General features: G+C 40.3%; 3 protein-coding genes and 1 non-coding gene across 4 annotated transcripts in view; 2 read left to right on the plus strand and 2 right to left on the minus strand.

The window, feature by feature from the left end:
* Positions 1 to 15,026, plus strand: tecpr1a (tectonin beta-propeller repeat containing 1a). Its single transcript, XM_015002624.2, has 24 exons — positions 1 to 140; positions 1,602 to 1,840; positions 2,871 to 3,053; positions 3,133 to 3,255; positions 3,615 to 3,734; positions 3,940 to 4,114; positions 4,190 to 4,290; positions 4,832 to 4,933; positions 5,484 to 5,632; positions 5,764 to 6,359; positions 6,793 to 6,938; positions 7,045 to 7,200; positions 7,452 to 7,601; positions 7,800 to 7,957; positions 8,424 to 8,654; positions 8,797 to 8,893; positions 8,996 to 9,075; positions 9,180 to 9,236; positions 10,982 to 11,156; positions 11,947 to 12,082; positions 12,277 to 12,369; positions 12,462 to 12,568; positions 12,789 to 12,908; positions 13,025 to 15,026. The coding sequence occupies exons 2-24, from the start codon at positions 1,616 to 1,618 to the stop codon at positions 13,142 to 13,144; spliced, it is 3,600 nt and encodes a 1,199-aa protein (XP_014858110.1). The 5' UTR covers positions 1 to 140; positions 1,602 to 1,615; the 3' UTR covers positions 13,145 to 15,026.
* bhlha15 (basic helix-loop-helix family, member a15) overlaps positions 14,992 to 18,994 on the minus strand; it is a 6,323-nt gene continuing 2,320 nt past the window's right edge. Inside the window, exon 2 of the mRNA XM_015002625.2 lies at positions 14,992 to 17,492. Within this exon, the coding sequence (XP_014858111.2) occupies positions 16,860 to 17,492 (633 nt within the window). The 3' untranslated portion in view covers positions 14,992 to 16,859. The remainder of the gene's footprint in view (positions 17,493 to 18,994) is intronic.
* Positions 17,367 to 18,994, minus strand: part of LOC106903239 (uncharacterized) — a 14,084-nt gene continuing 12,456 nt past the window's right edge. The window contains exon 5 of the mRNA XM_088016406.1: positions 17,367 to 17,492. The gene's annotated coding sequence lies outside the window, so the exon portion shown is untranslated. The remainder of the gene's footprint in view (positions 17,493 to 18,994) is intronic.
* On the plus strand, positions 18,287 to 18,359 carry trnar-ucg (transfer RNA arginine (anticodon UCG)). The gene has a single exon. It is a non-coding gene; the product is annotated as a tRNA-Arg (tRNA).

Genomic DNA, 18,994 nt, shown 5'->3' on the forward strand with positions numbered 1-18,994 from the left:
GGTTTTATAGCAGGTATATACTAGGACGTTAATATTAGCAGCCACTTGACACACCATGATTTGACCATTCATTTCTGCTGTTAGAAGAAAGAGCGACGACCTGCTACCTGCACCGGCTGACGTTTTATAGGCGGGTCTAGGTTCGTTAAATTTAAATATTGTCACTTTTACTTTTTATGGTTAACCGTGTCCAGACATAAGAATTGTCGTGTCGTGATACTCCGAAGCCAGTTTTAGGTTACAGTTTACAGTTGTTTGGAAAAATTATTGTCGTGTTTGTTTGTGAATGAGGCTTATCTTGACAGGGTGTTGACATACAGCTAGCTTGTTACAATGTAACCAACCCCACGCACGTCACTTTTGTGCTCAGCCAAATGAGGTATCATATATTTTATAATTAGCGTGACATACATTTAAGATACAGTTTAGCATTAAATGCATCCTATGTTTTTAATGCTTTTAATCTACTCAGTACAGATTTGGTCTCAGAGTAACAAAAATAATCTTGAAGCATGGTAAGAAAGTAATAAAGGAAAAGGATTTCTTAGAACGAAATTAGAGGTGTTGATATAAAACTAAGTAGACCCTGTGATTTTGCTTCTTTTCAAACTACAGTTATACAGGATAACTTGAAGCAGTCACATTTGCCTTTGTCTCAAGAAGTTTTATTGTACACTCAGGTGAAACTATCCAAAACATTTAATAGTTTTTGTAGAGAGAATCTCCTTGCAACCTTTCTAGACAAGCGGTACTTTCTCAGGCTTGTAATTGTAATGTCATGGATCTGAACATTTGTCATGGTAACAGATGTCCATGTAAAATAGAATTAACATTTTAGGGAAGGAGGTTAAATTATTTGACTGCTGAATTGTCTGAAGTTTGAATAATTTGCTGTGACTTCCACTGCTGAGAAGATTGGTGACTTTATGCTTTAAATGTTTTCAACTTCTGATTTGCCTTTCTAGAATGATTCACTTTGTTTTACATGACAATGTCCATGGTAACTTTCTTAAATTGTTGGCAGCAATTGCTTCACTACAGCCACTGTTTATGTGCTAGCAAACAGCCAACAAGGAAATTTCCTCATTTTTGAGGTGGTCCTGCCTGCTGGTGATCAGTTGTTTAAGTGACTTTGATTAGAACCATCTGGCTAATAATATCCCTAATAATATCCATCAGAAGCTCTATAAAGTAGCCTTCATTTTGTTGTTTCTATGGTTGTGTCTAAACAAGACATGCTGCTTTTGTGTGATGTGAATTCTGCGAATATGAATTTGGATGAGATGGGCATAGAGTATGTCTATCAGATGAATGACTATAAACTTTAGAATTACTATGGAAACCACATTATGAGAATGAAGTTATGATCACATGAGGGTTTTCATGACTTCCCTTTGCTCCTTTTTCCTGTTGTAAGTTTCATCACGGAAATCAGAATGATTTTTTTGCGAAAACTACAATGCTGTATTATTCTTCCTATATCTGTAATGAACATACAGATAAAAGTTTGGTACATTTTGCTCATGTTTGTGTAGTTTTGTTAAACACTGTGCACCATGTATATATAAAAAAACTAACATTTTCTTGCTGCTTGTCTCCAGGTACGGGTGAAGCCATGCCTGTGACCCTGCTGTGGGCAGTGGACGTGTACGGGCGTGTCTACAGCCTGTCCACTGTGGGACAGCAATGGGAGCATTGCCGCAATGCCCACCTGGAGTTCAAGCGGGTGACAGCAGCTCAACAGTGCTGCTGGGGCATTGCCTGTGACAACAGCATCTACCTGAATGTCCATGCATCTGACCTGCCCATCCGCTACCAAGAGGACACATACGAAAATCAGGTTAGGGTCTCTTAATTGTCTCTTTGCAACATGTGAGAATTAGCTTGACAAGGACTTTGCTGCTTTTTTTCCCAGATTGCATGCATGACCTTAGTAGATCTCAGTTAGGAGAAAATTTCCAGAGAAAGAATCTTCAAAAGTGATCTGTTTGTGAGCTACGCTCATGCACACTTTACTTGGTACGTCTGATTAATTAACACAAATAGACCCCAGTTCCACGTTTCCAGCAAGACAAAGCATCATTGTCACAGAGCTAAGTTATGTCAGAATGACTTCTTATAGTTAGTTCACCTTCCTCCATTGGTCTCAAAAATCATCAGATCTTGGCCCAATAAATCAAAGGAGATGACAAAAAAGGGACAGAAGTGGGACCAAAAGTTAAAATAGAAAGAAGGAGATAAGAAGAGAGGAGAAACAGAAGGTTGAAGAGAATACTAGAGAGCACCCTAGAGGTCTGATTCTACACCTGCAGAAAGGGAGAGAAAAAAAACAGGGACAAGCAACACATGCAGTTACTCTGCTGGTTATTTATTGCAACAACAAAGTCTCAAGTTTGAATCCTGACCAGGGTTGTTTCTCCATGCAATTTGCATATTCTTCCTTTGCTTGTGTTGTGTTTCTTGATGTACTCTGGGTTCATCCAAAACACAAAAATTCGCTCTAAAATTGACTCTTGGTATGAGAGTCTTCCTGCATTATTTATTTTTTGGGGGAGAGATGAGGTTATTTTACCTGTGTATCTCTGTGTCACCATGAGATGGACTGGTCAGCAGTCTGAGGCATACCCAGCCTCTTGCCCAAAAAACATTCAAGATAGGGACCAGAGGTCTTCAGGAGTCCCAGACCCTGTATTGATGAGCAGCTATAGACCATGGATGGACGGACGGACGGATGGACGGATGGACGGATGGACGGATGGATGGATGGACGGATGGATGGATGGATGGATGGATGGATGGATGGATGGATGGATGGATGGATGGATGGATGGACATGAAAATGAAATAATTTCTCCCTATTTTTCTTTTAGAGATGGAATCCCGTTGACGGTTTCTCAGAGCGTCTGCTGCCAAGTGACCGCTGGCAGTGGAGTGACATCACAGGCCTGCAGCATCAACCCATGGCCAGCTTCCAGCTCCCTTCCAGCAGCTGGGAGTGGGAGGGAGACTGGTTTGTGGATGAAAACCTTGACGGAGAGCCCACAGAAAAAGAGGTAGTGTTTTGGTGAACTCATTTTCCTTTTTGCTCTTGCACTCATCTTGTATTAATAACTTCAGTGTTTGTGTTTGCAGGGGTGGACGTATGCCATGGATTTTCCTGCCACTTACACCAAGGACAAGAAGTGGAACTCCTGTGTCCGTCGCAGGCGATGGCTCCGCTACAGGAGGTACAAAGACATGGACACCTGGGCTAAGGTGTGTATGTTTGTGTGTGTGTCAAAATATCTGTACGAGTTATGTTCACATATAATGTAGTGAATAAAATGTTTGTCCTCTTACAGGATACTTCTATTTTTTTATTTTTTTTTGCTTCACTGACACAATTAAAAGTTTCAGCAAACAAGTTTTAATATTGGATAAAAGTAAATATAAAAATCTTCCTTTTTCTTGGTGGAAAAAGTAATTATCCCTCTTATTCAGTCATGAACAAACTGCAATTCAACTAACATTTTTAGAAGAGATTTCTATCAGTCCAGAATATCTGGCAAAGTTGTTTCTATGACTTTAGGACACTTTTTTATTTTCTTTGTCTCATTCTAATTGTGCCTTGACAGATCCCTTCACAGCAGACAGCTCTACCAGATCCCTTTAGTGACATCAGCTGTGGAGGCTGGGAGATCAGTGAGGAGCCCCGGGGCCGGCTGTCTCTGTGGGCCGTGTCCCTGCAAGGAAAGGTACAGCTCACCTCAACACACTACAGCTCACCATGGTCCACTTTATTCTGCTGTTTATTTCCTGTTTAGCTTGTTTTATGCAAATCAGATAGTGGTTCTTTCCTGGCGTGGTATTTAACACTTATATTCAAATAATATTATGCAGTTGACCAAAAAACAATACTGTCACTCGTTATTATCTAACGCTGTTTCTATTACTGTCTAGGTGTGGTTCAGAGAAGACATCTCTCACCACAATCCTGAGGGTTCTTCCTGGGTGGAGGTGCCTCCCCCTGGAGAAGTGGTCCAGATCAGCTGTGGCCCGGGGGACCTGGTCTGGGCTGTGCTGTGGGAGGGTCACCTGATTGTCAGGGAGGGCATTAGTCGAGACTGCCCAAGAGGTACACGCTGAACTGTGCACATGCATTGTTGAAGCGTGTGGATTTTGTCTGAGAACTGCTTCCTGTGTGTTGCAGGTACTTCCTGGGCAGGGGTGGAGTCTCCGAGCCCTGAGGTGGGCACTATACATGTCGCTGTAGGAGTTAATGTGGTCTGGGCTGTAACCAAAGATAATAAAGTAAGAAAATGGCATGTCTGTGTAGATGTATGTATTGATGTTTTTCTATACATTCTTAATTTCAATGTGTTCTCTGACAAAGTAATAATCATATTAACAAACGTATAAACCTTTACACTTAGATGTATCAGTTTTTCCAAATGTTTCCAATTGCCCAGTGGTAGTTGGTCATTTGAAGAAGCAGAAAAATCACCGTATCTGATTTCAGAGGAGAAAAGAGAGACTGTAGTCATCTGCTACTACCATAAGAGAAAAATAAATATCCTCGAGATTTACCCACCGGTACCTCAGGGCTTCAGAACTTTAAATCATGTCAAGGTTGAGATAAGACTAAAATTAGCTATACTTGGAAACTGAAACATCATCTGGTGTTGTAAAAAGGAAGTAGCATCTGTAGACAGCTACAGTGAAATTTATTGCAGTAAAGTCTTTAGAATTAGGATTGCAAGATTAAAAATAAAACCTTTTAACTGATGAATGCATACAAAGAATGATGGGAATATAATCATTGTTGAAGTAGTTTGTCACCCTGCTGTCCTAGGTGTGGTTTAGGCGAGGTGTGAACTCTCATAACCCCTGTGGTTCCGGATGGATCAACATGGTTGGAGAAATGATCATGATCAACGTGGGCCTGAACGACCAGGTGACACAACACATCCAGACTCCAAATATTTAACTGTTAGAGAAATGTTCAGTTCTTCTGTGGATAAGAATATCTGTTACTTTGTTCCTACATACAGTATAAAACTAGTCAAACCCATTTAACTCATCCACATTTGCTACATTATAACCATGATCATCAACATATTTTATTGGTATTTTATGTGACAGACCAACACTATGTGCTGCATAAAAGGGAAATGGAAGGAAATGATACATGGTCCTCAAATTTTGTACAAATAGAAATATGGAAAATGTTGTGTGATGTGTATTTACCCCTTTAAGATTTTATGTTTGGATGGACTGGACTATATTCCAGCTGAATACAAATGCACGATTTTTATTTGTAAAAAAAAAAAAAAAAAAAAAAAAAAAAGGGCTAAAATCATGAGTTGTTTTATTTCCATTCCACCATTTCTGCCCTTTTTCTGTTAGTCTATCATATTATGTTGGAAATATGTGGGTTATGGACAGTCTTGTGAGGCTCTGCCAAATTCTCAGTAAGTCATAACATGGCTCATCTCCTGTTTAAGGTGTGGGCCATTAGCTGTGAGGACCGGTTGGTGTACTTCAGACAGGGTGTTACCTCCAGTGAGCTGAGCGGTAAAACCTGGAAGGCCATCAGCGTTCCTCGAGACGGGGAGCGATCCCACTCCAGTGCCAGTGCAAACAGTCAACACAGGTAAAGGCATCCCACTGGACTTAAACTTTTTTCTGAGTCCACAGACATGCATTCTACTATTCAAATGTCTGTAAAGCAGAGCTTCTTCATGATTTAATTTCTACTGACTTGAATCTTTGTCCTCTCCACAGTGCGGGTTGTTTTTTCTCCGGTGAAGTGCGGGCTCCATCAGTAGTCAGCGATGCTGAATTAGACCTAGAACATCCACCAGGAGATGTAGCCATCAGCAGTGTCACATTCCCTGGGCCGGACTCCTTCGTAGATGCCCCTACAAACTCTTCATCACAACCATGCGTCAAGCCCAACATCCCCAAGGTCACAAGCGACAGCTTTATCTCTGAACTCGTCTCTGACCGAAAACCAGCAAAGACATCTGGAGGTGTTGAATCAGCCTCTCCTGCTGTCCTGGAGGAGGTCATCCCTGATGAAGGAGAGGCTGACGTTCTGTCCAGTAACAGTGCTGTAACCATTACTGGGTCTGGTGGTCCTTCTGACCCCCAGTGGAGTAATGTAGATCTGGAGGAGGCACAGATCCAATATGGCCAAACGGGAGCAGTGGCAGACTCCGTTGACTCCTGTAGCCTGTCGTCACTGGCAACCTACAGCCTGGCCATGGAGGATCAGTATGGGGTGGACGAGCACCCTCTGTGGGCGTGGGTCAGCGGAGGAGGCTGCTCTGTGGACAGCCACTCTCAACTCAACTGGTTCAGCTGCTCTTTGAACACGTGTATGTTATGTTGTGAAATGACTCAGTGGGAAATGTTCTTACAGCTAGAATTCTGAAATACCACGTCTAATTCCAGTCAGATGTTTACATACACACATCATGTGCATTAATATCATATCAATTTTGGGCTTCTAATTATTTAAAGCTTTCTTTTTCAGGTGGATTGATGATACAATACCCAAGTTCAGTATTTTTCCCCCAAATACAGTCAAAATTATACATACACAGCCAGATTTAGGGCTGCAGCTAATGATTATTTTAGAACTTGATTGATCTATCTATTATTCTGACAATTGATTAACTAGGTAAAAAAAAAACAATTGGCACATTCTTTGGATTTTGTTGCCTAAAATGCAATAACAGGATTCCTGTAGTGAACATTTGACCATTTCTTGCAAAGGATGCTTTACTTGTCTTACTTGTCTTTCACCAGCCATGCTCCAGTCAGTCCAGTCCTTGAGTCTGTCCGTGTCTCCTGCTCAGACAGCTGCTTGGCGGAAACAAATCTTTGAGCAGCTTAGTGAAAGGTCCAAGAGAGAGATGGACAATTTCAGACATTATGAACAAGCCATTGAGCAGGTGCGTGCAGTACACTCTGAAAAATTATAAGCTTTTGGATCATAAAGAGTACCTTTTCATTGACACCCATTCACGGTTTGACTTGAACTCCAATCTGTGTTGGCAGTCGGTGTGGGTAAAGAAGGGAGCCATGCAGTGGTGGAGAGACTGGAAGCCGCACAAGTGGATGGATGTTCACTTTGCTCTGGAACAGTTTTCTGGAGCTGAGGGACACAAGGATGGGATCTTATTCATTTATTACAATTATTATGAGGAGAAGAAGGTGAGAATGTAAAGTTGGTAAAACTAATAAAAAAAACACAATTTGCTCACCACATGAATTTGACTCGTACATTTATAATATGTCTAATTTATATTTGCTATTATCTATGCATGTGTATAAGCTCCGGTTGCATTGCATAAATTCTCAGCTTGAATTTGTGTCTCTGTTTGTCTAAAGACTCGTGCCACAAAACTCCAAAAATGAATGTTTTCCATTCTTCTACTTTTTCTCCTTCCTCTGTCTTTTCTCAGTACCTCCATGCCTTCATTAATGAAGTAACCATCCTGGTTCCTGTTCTCAACGACTCCAAGCACACTTTTGCCATCTACACTCCTGAACGTACCAAACAGAGGTGGCCAATAAGAGTGGCAGCTGGCACAGAGCTGGAGATGCATGATTGGGTGTGTAGAAAGAGAGATCTACATCAAAAATGAAACATTTTAGTCCCATGATTCCTGTTGGCACAACTTTGATAAGAAGATGAATATCTGCTCCTGTCTTTTACCATGCATTTTTTTGTGATTACTTATCCTGTGATTACACAGAAACAGGTCATGTAAAGTAGTTTTGCTCTCTTTAATGTTCTTTCTGTTTTCCAGCTGGCTTTGTTGAGTGTTTCCTGCTGCGACTCCAGAGGAATCCACGGTTCTCCGTCCAAACAGACGATCTGGTCCATCACCTGTAAAGGGGACATCTTTGTCAGTGAGCCCTCCTCTGCCCTCGAAGCCATGCCTTACCCCACACCCTGTGATCAAATGTAAGAAAAACCACCAAGAGCATTTACTTTGAACTATGTTAAGGCCACAACCCCCCATTGTGTTTAATTAGGATATTATATGACCTACCAATAGTAGATAGTCCATGTTTGTTAGGTGGAATAGAATAGATTAGAATATACTTTATTGATCCCCAAGGGAAAATTACTTGTATGCTGACAGCTGCTCTATTCAAAGTGTTCAATATTGCTGCATACAAATATAACCATAAGCAACATAAAATTTATAAAAATATATATACATATGTGTCATACTGTGATTTAAGTATGACTAAATATAAATTAAATATATAAAATACATAAATAAAGAAAGTAACAAGAATGCACATAGAAATATATCAAAATATAAATAAATCTATGAATAAATGAATGCATTAGTGTTGCCCCTGTGATGTATTTAAATAAAAGTTGTGAGTTTGCTGTGAGTCTTTCTGTTTTGTTGGTGCAGGTTCTGGCGGCAGGTAGGAGGCCACCTGCGTTTAGTGGAGTGCAACAGTCTGGGGATAGTTTGGGGCATCGGCTTTGACCACACCGCCTGGGTCCACACCGGAGGCTATGGAGGAGGCTTCTTCCAGGGCTTGGCCAGCAGTACAGATAATATTTACACCCAGACTGACGTCAAGAGCGTTTACATCTATGAGAACCAGAGATGGAACCCTGTCACTGGCTACACCAACAGGTGTTTTACATGCAGATGTTTCCAAGTTCTTTGTGTAAAGCAATCATAAATGAAACACATGTAGGCTTATTGTGATTTAATCTGTTTAATAATTGTATTACGCTCTTTCTGACCCATGTGAATTGGGCTTTCCTCCTTTTAGAGGCCTTCCAACAGACCGTTACATGTGGAGCGATGCGTCAGGATTACGCGAGTGCACTAAGACTGGTACAAAACCCCCTTCTCCTCAGTGGACATGGGTAATCTGAGCTCACCTCTAGTGTTTATTCTTGACTTCTGAGAACATTTAACCCAACAGCTGCAGGTGCATGAAGTGTTTCACTTCTCTTTACTGTGTCCAGGTGTCTGACTGGGCTGTTGACTACAGCGTCTCCGGGGGAACAGACAGAGAGGGCTGGCAATATGCTGCAGATTTTCCAGCGTAGGTTTCCTTTCAGGCTACACTTTACGTGACTTAATCTTTCATTTGATTTTTTTTCTGTTCCTTCTAATTCATTCATCCACTCCCTCCATGTCCTCTGGTAGGTCCTATCATGGCTTTAAAACCATAAAGGACTTTGTGCGGCGTAGGCGATGGGCCAGGTATTTACAGAAAGAGCAAACCAGTGATGAGTGAAGTATTCTGTTAGTGGGTTAAATGGATCATTGAGGCTTGATGTTTGTATTTGTTTTGTTTGGAATATTTAAGTTGTTTTATAAAAGATTCTTTTTACATATTTCAGTGATTCTTGAGAATAGGGACAAAACAGGTCCTATGGATAAAGCACAAAATTTGAATAAAATACACACAAAATATAATTTTTTCAAATATCTGACTAAACTAACCTGGGTTATATGAGCACAACAATGTATATTTTCCTGGTGTTTGCTGAATATTTTTTTTATTTTAAACATTGTAGTAGGTGGCTGGTGTCTTTAAAAGCCCTTGTCCAGGAGCAGAACTCAATACATTATAATAGTTTAAAACAATTAAAGAAATACTAAAATTATATATTATGAAAATTAAATATAAGTAGTCATATAAATAATTATAAAAGTATCAATAAATTGAATTAAAAATCATTTTTATATATTTTCCAACTCCATTGAAATTTGTCCCTAGTTTTTGTCAACACCGTCAGACATAAAAAGAATCTAAAAAAACTCAGGCATTATTGGGGGGCATCAGAACTTCTAAGGACCCCATGCTAACTGATGAGCTACAATATGGCCTCCTTCAGAAAAACAACATATAGATTGAGGTAGTTTGGTATTTTGTCAACTCCATCAGTTTTTCTGACTCTTTCAGTGAAATTGTTGACAAATCTCACTTAAATGTGCAATTAATTCACTTTAATGTATTTTACATAAATTCACATGTATCAAGTATTTCTTTTTACTCACTAGTTTGTCACCAGCTTCAGCTCTGTGTCAACTCCGTCAAGCACTGTCAACTCCGTCAGATGGACTTTTTGTTGTTTTTTGTTTTAAATAATATTTTTTTATTTCTTGAGAAGCATTTGTCTGTAAAACTTAGTAAAAATATCACTAATAGGGTATTTTAAAAATAATTTTATATTTATTTTTGTCAGATGGTGATGACAATGTTCTGGGTCAGGTCAATTAAAAATGTTATTTTTTTAAAAATGTTGCAACTGTGTGCCTGCACCTTAGCATTTTTACATTTTCAAAACATTATTTGTCATATTTACATAAATAAGGTTGAGATATAATAAAAAAAAAATTGGGAAAAATTAAAACCCATTTTGTCCCTATTCTCAAGAATCACTGATTTGTTAAAACTGACGCTGTCATGACAATATGGTTTGAAACCAATAATCTGTGAAAAAATGTATCTTCTCTACTCCCTCCAAGTGCTAACTAGAAACAACCAGTCCGAGCCAGGAGGAGGGTCTAGCTCTGTCAATCATACTTGTATATATGCTGCTCCCCATTGTCCTCTGCTATGCTAAAGCTTCTTCCCGATAGCAGTCTGCCAGGAATGCTAAGGCTAGTTAGCATTGTCAATGATAACAGAGGAGCAGTTTTCCTGGAACAGTAAGTTGCTTCTCAATTAGCACATTGACCAATGCATACATGAGTGTGATTAACAGCACTAACCCCCTCCTCCTGACTCTGATTGGTTGTTTTTGTTGGGCAGCAGTATATTTCTTCAGACAGCATTAGGAGTATTTTCATAGATTGCCTGTCTCATGTTATATTGTCACAACATGGTAACAGTTTTAATAAATATGTAAAAAAGAAAAAACATTTTTTTAAAATAAAATTTACATTTTTGAGCTTTAACATAAGCTTCCTGCTTCTGTTTTATTTCCCCCATTGCATAGGAAGTGTAAATTGACAACAACAGGACCTTGGCGGGAAATTCCACCAATCCCACTGAGTGATGTCACAATCCTGCCTTGTGCTGCTCAGAGCAGCGTGGATACAGTTCCTGTGTGGGCCATCAGCAACAAAGGAGACGTCCTGTGTCGACTGGGAGTCACCCTGCTGACACCTGCTGTGAGTTACTAATGTGCAAAATTACACTCAATGCACCAGCCTGACACCTTATGGGTATCCATAACAACCACTTCAATGAGAGTTTTCTAACTCTCATTGAATATATGAGGGTAATATTACTGTTAAAGGTTACTGTCTGCTCTCTAAATGCTTTAATCAGACATTAATGGCAGAAAGCTCTGGGGCAAAATGAGGGAACGTAGATTATAGTAACCAGGTGATCAAATGATATTTGGCTAATAGCAAGACAGCTCCAAAAATGAGAAGACAGTGAAAACCGTTCAGTAATTTTGTCACTCATGATACAGAAAGTAAAATAACTATTTAACACATCACAAATTTTCATAGTGAATATATCCTAAAAGTGCTACTGACATGACATGTTCTCAAATAATCCATCCATAGAAAGAAACCAAAACAAATATGTTCAACATTTAAGTTATGTGTCATAAATATGAAATGGCAGAGGAAAAAAGTATTGAATACACAGAAAGGGAGGTGGAAAAAAATCATTAAGAACCAAGACACCAGCTGACATCCGTCTGTCTGTCTGTTTGTCCGTCCGTCCGTCTGTCTGTCTGTTTGTCCGTCCGTCCGTCCGTCTGTCTGTCAAATTATGTTTTCTTGTCTTTCCACTTAATAATCATCCATTTCTTTGTGTTGGTCTGTCACAAAAAGTCCAGATGAAATACTTCTACTTGTTGTTGTGGTAAAATGTGAAAATGTTCATGGGGAATGAATAATACTGTTGCGAAGTGGTAGTTGTTACATCTTCCTGTCTGTATGTCAGGGAACCTCATGGCTTCATGTGGGGACAGACCAGCCCTTCAAGTCCATCTCTGTTGGGGCTGCCAGCCAGGTGTGGGGCGTGGCCCGGGACGGCTCAGCCTTCTACCGGGGGTCAGTCTCAGGACCGAACCCAGCAGGTCAGCAGGAGGATCTGAGACTGTCTGAAAACCATGAGCTGAACATCACAAAAAATGTCTCAGTTCTGTTAAACGACTTTAACATTTAAATAAAATCATGCCAATTACAAGAAGCCAAACATAGCAACTTATGCCGCTTCTGATTAAAGATAGCCTAGCGCTCAAGTATCAAAGTGCTCTGTCTCCATCTGCAGGGGACTGTTGGTACCACATTCCCTCTCCGGCTAAGCAGAAGCTGAAGCAGGTGTCTGTAGGCATGACGTCAGTTTACACTGTGGACGAGAATGGTAAGGACACTGTCTTTGTGTTTACGGCAACATCTTCTGAACAACTTCACTGTACAGAGTGCCTTTTGTACGTTTTCTCTGCTCATGTGTAGGTAACCTCTGGTACAGACAGGGAGTGACCCCCAGCTACCCTCAGGGCTCATCCTGGGAGCACATCTCAAACAACGTACGCAAAGTCTCTGTGGGACCCCTGGATCAGGTGGGCTCATGGATATTTCAGGCATTTTGTTTGGGACCAGATAAAAAAGAGATGATAAGAACACCATTTGGGATGGAAAGATTTCTTTTTTTTACTTTTTTTTTTTATTTTTTGCTCTGTGTTTGGGGCTTGGATGGATGTGTGTTTACATTTTCAGTTCTTAGCATGCACCTGTTTGTTGCTTCCTGGGTTGATTGAATTGCTTTATGTGTTGCTGTAGGTGTGGATCATAGCAGACAAGGTTCAGGGCAGCCACAGTCTGAGCTGCGGGACGGTGTGCCATCGACTCGGAGTCCAGCCCATGGAACCCAAGGGGCAATCATGGGACTATGGCATTGGGGTAAAACTATTCAGGATGGGACTCTGTCACTAATGGAATTTAATGTCATAAACATCCAAACACTCCTGGGATATGAACCTATAATTGCTACTTCCCTCTGTGTTCCCCCTCTGCAGGGCGGATGGGACCATATTACAGTGAGAGGAAACTCCATGGAGCCACCTCGGATCTGTCTTCCCTCCATGACAGAGCCGTTGCCCCGAGCCGCTCACACTCCACCCCCAGCCGCACCCTGAGCTCCTAATCCTACCATGTAGCTGTCAAACTCCAGGATAATTTAGTAATACACTCACTTTTAAGAGACACTTTGGCCTTTTAGGTTTAAAGTTGCGGGCAAGTATTATATTCAGAGAAGCTGAGCCAGTCTAATATTTTACCAGACATTCAAGATCTATAAATAAGTCTTTGTTTTCTGTGTGTTTTGTTCCTTTATAGCGGTGTTTGTATTTTGTTGCTAAGCTTGATGGATTTTTCTCAGTAGACCTAAACGTGAATTCATTATTTTGTGTTTGTGTGTGTGGTTTGTTTGTGTCAATCTGTGCAAGTCAGTTTAACGTGACAATAGCAATTTTTTTTATTATTTAATTAGGCAGCACAGTAATTGCCCATAAATTTTCTGTTGGATTAGGTCTGAACTCTGGCCATTTCCCTAACATGATGTTGTTCTTTTTGTTTAATGACTGTAAAGCTTGCAAAAAAAAAAAAAAAGTGTCAGCAGGTTAAGCTTTCTAGGTTTGGGGCCAAAACTGACTGGTATGTGAAGCCATTCTTAGCAAAAATCTCTGTTAGCAAACATAGAGCATGATGCTGCCACTACCAGTTTTAGCTTGGGTATGATGTTCTGGATGTTACCTTTAGAAGAGATGTCTTGTAACCCTACGCCTACTTGGAAAAATGTCCAGATTTTTGTTTTTCTGTGGTTTTTCTGTCATTGCTTTATAGTACACAGATTAATACTTTAACTCAGTAAGATTCCTCTGATGCTTTGGAACTTCCTTGCAACATATGGATGGAAAATGACCAGGAAAATCCCGTTTGGAACGGTCATATTATTAGAGCTTAAACAGATTTATTATAAATAGCAGCAAATGTGAATTTAAGCCTTATCCATATTTATTTCACCAGGTTATTGCAGACATTTTGGAGTTTCTTTGTCTTGTAGCATTTGTTTTTTACTCGAATTGCAAAATATATTATTCAAATAATTTGAGGGAAAGGTTTTAAAAAACCTCATCAGAATGAATATTTTGTTTGTCTCAAGAAGCATGCATTTTAACAGAGGTGTGCAGACATTTGAGAGTTTTTGTATATATAACAGGTTGGAAAAAAAGTCAAAATCTGGAACCACCTTTCTTTGGCTGCTTCTGCCTGGAGCTGCTTTTTGTTGTTTTTACACCCTCTTAGCTGCACTGTGTCTCAAACCGGTTCTTTTATTTTGATAATTAGTTCAGGAACAGGAAGATTCGTTAAACGCTACAGATTCCAGCAAAGTTTATGAATTATAAACAATAATTTTTAATCTTTTAAGCAGCAGAAAGCATGAAAAAATAAGACAAAACACTGATGTGTCACAACTGCTTTCATTTGACTGTCAGGGGAGCTAGCCACTTTGAAATATTTTATTTTTGAAAAGTTGTTGTGGTGCATGTGCAATATTTAGCATTATCAAAAGGGAAAAAGGGGATTACTTGGAAAAAAAAGAAGATGGTATTTGAAATGCTTAAACTAACCCTTCCTCTTTCTCAGGGGTGATTGCATCTGCATGTTGTTTACTTCCTTTGACGAGATGATGAGACAATGACTGAGCAGTTGTAAAGAAAAAAACTATTTTGGTTATTGTAAATAGAAATATAGCAAGCATTGGTAAAGTAAAGATGGATTTTCTGTTTTCTGTTTCTGAGGACTGGGTGATATATTAGGTTATAAAATGGTGCTTTAATAACTGGCGTAGTGTCCTACTGTTTGACTGCTGAATCGTTAGTAAATGTTGATCATGTGCTGATATGTGGCTGTTATCTGTAAATAGTAATCATCTTGTGTAATATGATCAAGTTGTGCATTGACCAAAATGAAAAAAAGTTGGTGTCAATAAATAAATGGTTTTATTGATAGCAACTACTCAAATAGCTTTTTTCTTCTTTTCTGATTTTTTTTTTTCAGAAGCTTTGGCATAAATGGAAACAAAGCAGAAAATAAAGAAAAACAAAACACACTTTAAAGCTGACTTTAGCCAATCAGATTATGATGCAGAAAATGCAAAAAGGCCTTCTCAGCTTAATCATAGTTGATTATCGGGGTCTCACATGATCTTGTGCAACAAAAACCTGCTGTTCGTTTTCTCTCTCCTTTCTGTGACAGTTATGACCAGAAGCTTACACTCAGCAAGTTTCCTAACAAAACACACACACACACATACACACAGGGAGATCACAAGATAGTAGAAAAAGAGAACAAAGTCATTTCAAACAGCAAAAAAAAAAGTAAGCAAAAGGGAGAGCCCTTCTTCTTTACAAGCACTTCACATTTTGCTCTGGTGTCCACTGCAGTCTTTTTCTCTGCCCACCTCGTGTGTTCAAGCATATTTCACAGGATTGCAGCGCATCGCAAACATGTTCTCATCTCTTGAACAATTAATTCCACTTTTGTCATTTCCAACCACAAGCTTCAATATGTCTTATGAGAATAATGTGACAGACCAATGCAAAGTCGAAATGATCCATGGCTTTTTCAAACTGTTTTATTAGTAAAACTCTGAAATATGTGGTGTGCATTTGACCCATTTGAATCAGAAGTTTGTCCATTTTCATTCCAATTACAGTTGCAGGTCTTTTCCGGTGTGTCTGTTTTACAAATGAACATAATGAAATTATTTCTCATTTTCATTTGCAAATTAGCTCAAGGTGAGATTGAGCATTTATAAAAATCAGTTTTTAAGTCTAAGCCATGCTGTTGTATCTCTGGCTGTTGGTTTGGGGTCACTGTACTTTTAGAAGGGTGACCTTCAACCCAGGCTAAACTCTTTTTTAGGCCGTAAAAGGTTTTCTGTATTTACTTCCCACCAGCTCTGTTTAGCTTCTTTATTCTTTCAAAAGGAAAAAACCTTCCCACTGCATCATGCTGCCACCACCATGTCTCAACATGTGCAGTACATTCCATTTTGTTCTTTTCTGACTAGAGCAACTTCTTCCACATGTCTCCCAATATGCAGGGGCGGAGCCATGCAATTTTCGAAGGGGTGGCCCCTCATGGGGGGTGGGCAACAACTGAGCCACTTTAGAGCACAGCATTTATATTTTCCAACTAACTTATCAAAGACAGAAAATTTTTTCTAGAAGTAAATAAGCATACGCCTATATTTATATATTTTTGCTGTCTAAGCACATTTCACTGCTGCCACCAACTGTTTTGAAAGGGAACAGCAGGGGTGATCATGGCCACCTTTCACCACCTCCTGGCTCCGCCCATGCCTTTCTGGCTTGTACCAAGCTGCAAGCAGAACTTCTTATGACTTTCTTTCAAATAACACTTTTTTCTTTTTAGATTTGTGTTCAGATTTTTTCCGTTTCCTCCTGGTGGCCTCACAGAGCTTTGTGAAATGTGCAAAGTTTGCCATTTTGTTTTCTAACCTGCTGTGTTCGTGGTCATCATGGTTCTGTTTTCTTGTCAAAGAAACAGGATCATAACAAACATCACACAGGTGGACCGGCTTTGCTAATTAAGTCATTTCTGAATAAAACTGGAATTTGTTCTGGGGAATCAGAACAAAGGGATATGAATAAATATTTACATTTCATTTATTTCCTGACAGCTTGGGGTTGAGATGTGAAAAAATGTGAAAAGGTTCAAGAGGTAGGAAAACTTTTGCGAGTTTTGGGCCAGCAGTCAGTTGTTGTAGGGCACCGCATCCAGCAGGGGGCTCCTGGTCCCAAACCCTTTTACAGTCCCAGGCTGTTAAGTTTCCTGGCCGAAGCTCTGCATGTGGGTGAGGTACTGGGCGAGGCCGTCCTCCCCATCCTCCTCCAGGTGCTGCTGGTAGCACTGCAGCAGCCTGGCAGCCCTGGCCCCCGAGGGCCCTGCCTCAGTGGGCAGACAGGCCCCCGACAGGTCCAGGATGATGGTGGTCAAGGCTTTGATGTAGTTCTTGGCCAGAGTGAGAGTCTCGATCTTGGATAGCTTCTTGTCCGTCTTCACATGTGGGATGGCTTCGCGCAGCGCCTGGAAGGCGTTGTTGAGTTTGTGCATGCGCTGGCGTTCACGCTCGTTGCTCTCCAGCCTCCGGATGCTGCGCTCCTTGGTGCTGGACCCGTACATCCTGCGCCGCCGCCCACCTCCCCCACCTGCTCCTCCTCCCTGCCGGCGCCTGCCGTCCCCGCTCCTCAAGGAGCCCCTCCAGGAGCCGCCGATCCGGACCGAGGCCTCCGAACCCTCCTGCTCGCTGGAGCCCGGCTCTGTGTCCGGTTCGTTCTCCGGCTCCGGGTCGGACCAGGGCCTCCTGGAGGGTCTCGCTGCCTTCCCTTTGGACTTCATCCTACTGCTTCCTCTCACCTCAAAGTCTCCAACCAAGTCTCCCAACTTATAAAAGTCCTAGATGCACAGACAGGAACATTAAGACACAAAAGAAAAAGTGAATTATGCATAATTTCACATGCAAAAGTGGAATTGTGACATTTCATTTCCTGCCCTTCTATCTGGGATTAGATCCCTAAATACCTCAGCATAGCTGATGGTCTTCTAAACTGGAGATAACTATTTATTTAATTTTATTAGTGAAATTTTACATTTTGTTTCAAAATGTCTTCAAAGAGCAAACCATTTAAAATGGCCTTACCCTCTTGAGATTTGGATTTTGTTCAAGAATATTAAGACTACCACCTAAACACATTTCATGTGATCCTTCATCAACACAGACTGTCTGAGATTCTGTTCATGCATGAGCAGCCAACTGAAGATGTTTTCATCTTGAATATATCAGCACTTTCATATCAAAGTCTTAAGTTGTGGAAAATATATTCAGTCGGAGATGCTGCAAAAATAATTTGGTATAGTTTGTTAAAAAAAATATTTAGGCAACACAATACACCAAGCACAATCCTAGGCTTACATTATTATTAATTTTGCTTTGCGTTCTTCTAATTTTTCTTGCGATATTGCATGTGCTGCAACTCAGACATTTATCAAGGCTTCTTTTAAAACAAACCATTTAAAATGGCCTCACCCCTTCAGATTTAGATTTTTTACAAGAATATCAAAACTCCCACTGCTTAAGCTAACTGCGGTCTCTCTCATTGGGTTTCTTACTTGGTCACTGCATGGCTTAAATGGTTCAGTAATTGCTCAGGACTTGGCCATTCCAATCACCGCACTGTGGTGGATAACAGGACCATGTGGCCTAATGGACAAGGCGTCTGACTTCGGCTCAGAAGATTGAGGGTTCGAGTCCCTTCGTGGTTGAGTTAAATCCAATGTTTCAACATCATTTGTTGATGATGTTAGTCAATAAGGAAAACTCTTTATCTAGGTTGCATTAACCCAAGACAAAAAGATGGAACATATTTCATGTGATCTTGCATCAACAAATTCTATTCATGCAAGACTGGCCAATTCAAGAGCCTGTTTACTGACTTGCATCTTGAAAATATCAGCACTTAAGCCTTATCAAAGCCTTAAGCTGTGGAACCCATGTTCAGTCAAAGCCAATGCAAAACAATGGTACAGTTTGTAGAAAAAATATTTAGGCCACACAATACACCAGGTAAAACCTTAGGCTTACATTATTTCTTTTCTGCTATGCTAAGTTTTCCTGTGATGTCACTGTGCATCTACTGCAAGTCAGACATTTTTCAAAGCTTTCTTCATCTAAGAAAACCATTTAGAATGACCTTTCCCCTTGAGATATTTCAAGAATATGAAGAGTACCACCTATGCTTAAGCTTACTGCAGTATCTGTCCCTGGGCGTTTATTTGGTCACTATATGAGTTAAATGGTTATTCGAATGGAGTAATTGCTCAGGACTTGGCCATTCCAACCACCAAAGTGTGGTGGGAAAAAGGACCACGTGGCCTAATGGACAAGGCGTCTGACTTCA

The sequence above is a fragment of the Poecilia mexicana genome, unplaced genomic scaffold (genome assembly GCF_051168715.1).
Source record: "Poecilia mexicana isolate PSO_F unplaced genomic scaffold, ASM5116871v1 scaffold_19, whole genome shotgun sequence".
Lineage (NCBI taxonomy): Eukaryota > Metazoa > Chordata > Actinopteri > Cyprinodontiformes > Poeciliidae > Poecilia > Poecilia mexicana.